This window comes from Diplotaxodon limnothrissa, linkage group LG23 (genome assembly GCF_057381915.1).
Source record: "Diplotaxodon limnothrissa isolate DT_005_m linkage group LG23, D_limnothrissa_male_GT1.1, whole genome shotgun sequence".
NCBI lineage: Eukaryota > Metazoa > Chordata > Actinopteri > Cichliformes > Cichlidae > Diplotaxodon > Diplotaxodon limnothrissa.
In genome coordinates, this window is record NC_140617.1 from 28,625,078 (window position 1) to 28,631,769 (window position 6,692).

The 6,692-nt window shown below is 40.6% G+C and overlaps 1 protein-coding gene across 3 annotated transcripts in view; it reads right to left on the bottom strand.

Moving 5' to 3' along the window:
- The window catches only part of LOC146608247 (uncharacterized), a 33,412-nt gene extending 29,700 nt beyond the window's left edge, over positions 1-3,712 (bottom strand). For all 3 annotated transcript variants that reach the window (XM_085347331.1, XM_085347330.1, XM_085347332.1), the window contains exon 1: positions 3,209-3,712. In XM_085347331.1, coding sequence (XP_085203457.1) covers positions 3,209-3,632 — 424 coding nt within the window. In that variant the 5' untranslated portion in view covers positions 3,633-3,712. The remainder of the gene's footprint in view (positions 1-3,208) is intronic.
- Between the last annotated feature and the right edge of the window lie 2,980 nt (positions 3,713-6,692).

Genomic DNA, 6,692 nt, shown 5'->3' on the forward strand with positions numbered 1-6,692 from the left:
GTAAAGGTCATTCAAACATTTGCAGTAAGCATTCTCGTGGGAAACACACGATGAAGAAGGTTTTCATGTGGCAGAGGTCAAAGTTTTAATTTAAAAAACCCCAGGAATGTCCAGCCAATGACGTGTGCTGTTAAATTTATTAAGGCATTAAAAGGCTGAACAAGAGCCTCTGATATATTTGTCAGGGTTTCACTGCAAAAGTTTCTAACCTAATGTATATATGATTTCTAGTTTACAGTATAAACATCTAACATGACCAGAATAGATTTAAGTGTCATAAAAAAGATGCAGCTACCATCAAACAACTAGCAGGCATGCTGCTGCTGACTGCTACTGACTCTACACATTAAAAATGCCTCGTTTGCAGGAGACAAGACAACAACATGAACTGCTGCGTGCAGCCTGGCGACAACGGCGTGAACTCAGGTGTTTTATCATGCGTCAGGGGAGAAAGTGACACCACAGCAACTTCAGCAGTTCCAACATCAATGTTTTTGCATGTTTTGACCATTGATTTACAAAAAGTGTGTATTTAACATTAATCAAACCCATCTTCCAAATTGCAAGCTTTTTTCTGACTTTAAAATACAGAGGACCAAAACCGCCTAAATAAAATAATACATTAAAAATTAGAAAATGAAAAATAAAGATAATCATCTATATTTTTAAATTATGTAGGCAACACGTGTCAGCTATATGACAGTGTATACATAACTTATGTGTGTTGGTAGTTTCTCAGTTGATTTTTACCAGTATATTAACCCTTTAAAACTGGTCGGAGCGGGCACGCTCCGTTTTGCGTAACTATTTTTAAATCCCTGTAGAACTGGAACCACGTAAGCTAGCGCAATAATTTTCTTTGCAAACTGCAAAAAAAACTTTGAAACTGGAGGAGTTGTACTTATATCTTATGCCATCAGCTTGTCCTAGGTCACAGTTTCCTTCCACATATAGCTTTGCAAAAATTGCATAAAAAGCACTTGCAGCAACAAAAACATAATATTCCAGAAACACGCTTTGCTGATCTGATCAGCTATTCATAAAACTTCCTATGTTGGAACAGACGTCAGCGCGAACTATTGCATGTCCGCCATTACCTGCCTGAAACCGGAAGTGACGTCATTTTCGCAGAAATGTAGTTTTTTACTTTCGGGGCCTTATAAGCCTACACTGGTGTTTTTAAAAGTCATGTTTGAGTTTATGCTTTTATTTATAGTTTCTGGGATGCTTAGAACTCAAATTGCACTGCTGGAAACAGTTTATTTTGATGCACATGCTGTTTTTTGGCAAATTTGCATTATAATATTTTTTCTTCGTTTTTCTTGCAGTATATAAACATTGGTGTATCTCAAAAATAAAGCTATGAAGACACTCAAAATAAATTTCCTGTTGTTGGAAACTTTTTTGTGCAACTTTTTTGTGTTTACAGTTTTGAGAGACAAGCCATCTTAAATTTTGCTAACTAGAAATATATGTGAAAAAAAAGAAAAAAAAAGAAAAAAGATTTTCAATTTTTTTGTAGTTTACTGCACTTTTTTGCAATTTGTGTAGTTATTATGCACTTAATGCATACATATTATTAAAGTTTGGGCTATAATGGTTGTATTGATGTATAGCAACTTGAAATGCTCCCAAAAATGGCACTACCGCATGTAAAAATGTAAAGATAACTCTGGTGGACTTGGTTCTATGGTAGGTCTTAAAGGGTTAATAATTAATTATTACAATTTACATTTAGATATGTTTTGGGGTGTTTTTGGATAAATATAAAATATACCAAAAACATTAGCATCTCACATACCAAACTTGATTACCTAACCGCCAAATAGTTGATCATATGATAAAACTTTTTTTTGGTACTCTGGGTCCTCTGTATAACAGAATTTCGATATTTATTACAGTGAATATGATGCCTTCATTCATTTTTGATATACTGCTGATCAAATGGAACTGCACTTAAAGTTTACTTTGATAAGAATCTGGATGTAAGAAAGTTGACTAAAGCCCTTTGTGACCTCAGAAAGAGGCGTGTGAAGACTGTGAAGCCTGAACTGAACCCTGCTTGAGCCTGTGAGCTACATAGTTGCTACTTACTACACCTGATCTTCTAAAACAAACTGATGTTGCATTATGGGTAATGTAGGCACAAGAATATAACAGATTTTTATTTTTTTAAAAGATGATGAATGCTCTTGTGCATTAATTGTGACAATATCCAAAACAGAATACTTTATTAACTATACTTCAGTAATTTGATCCCAGATTTTTTCAAAAGTGATGATGATTGTTTCTAAAACTTGTGAATTTACAGCCTTAGATTATAATAATTCATATATTTGGGGTTCTGGATTAAAAAAAAAGACATTTAATAATTTTATCCTGTGATTTGGAAAATTGAAATTTCTTACAAGCAACAAAATAATAAAAAAAATTATCATTAGCCGGAGCCCCAGTAAATGTGAGGGTCATTATCTTCCTCTAATAAAACAAACCCACCAGTGGTTTCATGGTAGGAGGTCAAATATATGTGAAACTGTAATGTATAGCACCTGTAGTCACATGAGCCAGAGTACTTTATGGGCTCTATATGATCAAATTAAAGTGGTAAAAACATGCATCACGTTTAAAGCGAATCATGTGATGGGCAAAGACAATGATGCAGCTGGACACCAAAACAAACACACATAGACGCTCCGGATTCAAAATGTATCGTCACACAGGATACATTCTAACCCGCCGCGGTTACCTTTCCAGTTACTAACTGACATGCACACCGGACGCCCGGGCTCATGAGCTCTTTCAGGCAGGAGGTCACACTCCACTGGGAGACGCCCGTTTTCCAGGAACGCCCAGCAGCTGTCTTGCAGTGTGTGGCAGAAGCTGCGGCAGGGCAGGTTAGAGACGGGGGATGGACACCTGGGAGTCAGGAGGAGGCAGAGGAATAGCTCTGCGCTGTGGTGACATTCTGCTTTTGTGAGCCAAGCCCACTCCTGTAGGACCGCCCCCGCCTCCTCCACTGAGGTGTGGTTGAAAAAGTTGGGCAACGAGAAAAGGCGTGGCTGTCTGCAAACGGGCCAATCAGAGGGCGCGGGGAGACAGGGTGGGCCATTCAATTTAGAAACGCCAGCTCTAATTGTCACGTCTGACTCAAATCCATCCCCTTCCCCACCCCCAGACCCTTCTTCCACCCTCTCCCCCAAGAACCTGCCTGGCTTCATCGTCACGTCAGACTTCTCCGTCTTCTCCGTCAGGCCGGCACTAACAGTCCAGGTGGTCGTGGTCGCATCCCACGCCTCGACAAACTTACGGATGCCTGTGGCCACGTTGATGATTTCTTCCCCGACCCCGGACAAGTTGTCATTCTCCTCTTCTTCCTCCACCTTTGCACCAGCGGCAGTCTTAGTAGAACCTTCCTCCTCCATCATTACACTGCTGGTAGTAGTAGTAGTAGCACCTTCCTCCACCTGCTTTGTACTGGTGATCATTGCTACAGTGTGAGTGGTTAAAGTGGTAGCATCAAACGTAACCGCTTCTGTCTTTGTTTCTTCATCCGTGGTTCTCCAGAACCAGGCCTCCAAGCTCCCGGAGCAGAGGATGAGGAGCAGCGCTGCAGTCTGGAGCCTCCTCCACATGGTGCTGGCTGTTGCAACAGCGCTGATTCCTCAAAGCACCACCTGTTAGCCAGACGGGCAGCAGTTAAATCGAGGCTGATCAAGGGCCACTGAGCAACCAGTGAATGAAAGCAGAGGCATAAAAACTACTCTGGGACCCTCCCCACTGAGCTCCCAGTGCAAACTCCTCCAAAAAAAAAAAAAAAAAAAGGCCTCAAACTAAAACTCCTCCCCTGCGTGACTCCTGTGGGTCTCCTTAGAAAGCATACAGGCATGCTTTTTACCACATAGGCACACCCGGCCTAGACAGATGAGTCCTCTGCAGAAATATGGAGTTTTCATAAACGCACTGCAGATCATAAAGAAAAGGTTTAGTTCATACTCTAAAGGAAAAGCTCATTTTATTGGTGAGCAGGACTGAATAAAAGTAAATAAGTAAATTAACCAAAGAAAATATTAAATATTACTTTATAGGCAACAATTATTTAACCACAATTTAATAAAGCATAATGACAGGTTACGTTAATAAACTTAAGCAGAGATCCTACTAATTCTATTTTTAAATTTTTAGAAGGACGAGGCTCGCTGTTTCATGCTGCTTCGAGTCTTTACGCAAAACTACACTAACTGGTTGCAGGCTTTATGTTGGTTTTTTACCACATAGGCACAAGAATGGTAACTCTAAGCAGCTGCAGAAAACTAAACTGTGTCTTCAGAGCAAACAAATGACTCCTAAAGTCATTTCCAGCAGCCGAGATGCCAAAAATCCTTTCAAAATATGTACGACTCTTGAAAAAAAGCTGGGTCACTGTGCAATTATTTCCAAATCTCTTTAAGCTATATTTCATTCACAATAGTACACAGAAAACATGAAATATTTACAGTGGACAAAAAGTGAGTGGTACTAAAAAGAAACCATTGCAGGAACATTGTGCAGCTAATTGGGTTACTTAGCAACAGCTCAGATGATTGGGTACATCACTCTCCAAAACCTGTGTTTAAAATCGGTTATCAACGCTCAGTTCAAAAGCCTGAATCTCTGAAGGTGTGGAGGAGGATCAGTGCCTGTGGGATTGGCAGTTTGAACACCTGGGCGCCATCAATGCTTAAAGATATATACAGGGAGTGCAGAATTATTAGGCAAGTTGTATTTTTGAGGAATAATTTTATTATTGAACAACAACCATGTTTTCAATGAACCCAAAAAACTCATTAATATCAAAGCTGAATGTTTTTGGAAGCAGTTTTTAGTTTGTTTTTAGTTTTAGCTATTTTAGGGGGATATCTGTGTGTGCAGGTGACTATTACTGTGCATAATTATTAGGCAACTTAACAAAAAACAAATATATACCCATTTCAATTATTTATTTTTACCAGTGAAACCAATATAACATCTCCACATTCACAAATATACATTTCTGACCTTCAAAAACAAAACAAAAACAAATCAGCGACCAATATAGCCACCTTTCTTTGCAAGGACACTCAAAAGCCTGCCATCCATGGATTCTGTCAGTGTTTTGATCTGTTCACCATCAACATTGCGTGCAGCAGCAACCACAGCCTCCCAGACACTGTTCAGAGAGGTGTACTGTTTTCCCTCCTTGTAAATCTCACATTTGATGATGGACCACAGGTTCTCAATGGGGTTCAGATCAGGTGAACAAGGTGGCCATGTCATTAGTTTTTCTTCTTTTATACCCTTTCTTGCCAGCCACGCTGTGGAGTACTTGGACGCGTGTGATGGAGCATTGTCCTGCATGAAAATCATGTTTTTCTTGAAGGATGCAGACTTCTTCCTGTACCACTGCTTGAAGAAGGTGTCTTCCAGAAACTGGCAGTAGGACTGGGAGTTGAGCTTGACTCCATCCTCAACCCGAAAAGGCCCCACAAGCTCATCTTTGATGATACCAGCCCAAACCAGTACTCCACCTCCACCTTGCTGGCGTCTGAGTCGGACTGGAGCTCTCTGCCCTTTACCAATCCAGCCACGGGCCCATCCATCTGGCCCATCAAGACTCACTCTCATTTCATCAGTCCATAAAACCTTAGAAAAATCAGTCTTGAGATATTTCTTGGCCCAGTCTTGACGTTTCAGCTTGTGTGTCTTGTTTAGTGGTGGTCGTCTTTCAGCCTTTCTTACCTTGGCCATGTCTCTGAGTATTGCACACCTTGTGCTTTTGGGCACTCCAGTGATGTTGCAGCTCTGAAATATGGCCAAACTGGTGGCAAGTGGCATCTTGACAGCTGCACGCTTGACTTTTCTCAGTTCATGGGCAGTTATTTTGCGCCTTGGTTTTTCCACACGCTTCTTGCGACCCTGTTGACTATTTTGAATGAAACGCTTGATTGTTCAATGATCACGCTTCAGAAGCTTTGCAATTTTGAGACTGCTGCATCCCTCTGCAAGATATCTCACTATTTTTGACTTTTCTGAGCCTGTCAAGTCCTTCTTTTGACCCATTTTGCCAAAGGAAAGGAAGTTGCCTAATAATTATGCACACCTGATATAGGGTGTTGATGTCATTAGACCACACCCCTTCTCATTACAGAGATGCACATCACCTAATATGCTTAATTGGTAGTAGGCTTTCGAGCCTATACAGCTTGGAGTAAGACAACATGCATGAAGAGGATGATGTGGACAAAATACTCATTTGCCTAATAATTCTGCACTCCCTGTACAGGTTTTAGAGCAGCATATGGTCCCATTCAGACAACGTCTTTTTAAGGGAAAGTCTCACATATTCCGGCTATACAGTGCTAAACTGCATACTACATCTGTTACAGCAGCACAGATTAAGAGTCCAGGTGCAGACCAGTCAGGCATCTGTACCCATTCGGAGCATCATGAGAGGAAAAATATGACACCATTCCTCTTCCAAAAGTCCGTCGGCTCTTCTCCTTCAGCTCCTTGACGTTTACAGACTGTTGTTAAAAGATGGCAGTATGCTACTGAGGGGTAAACAAGGCCCAACCTTTTTCAGATGTGTTGTTTTCATCGAATACAATATGAACAAATATTTTCATTTAACCCTTTCACGCATAGTGGTCACTACAGTGGACAGCTATTCAAAGTCT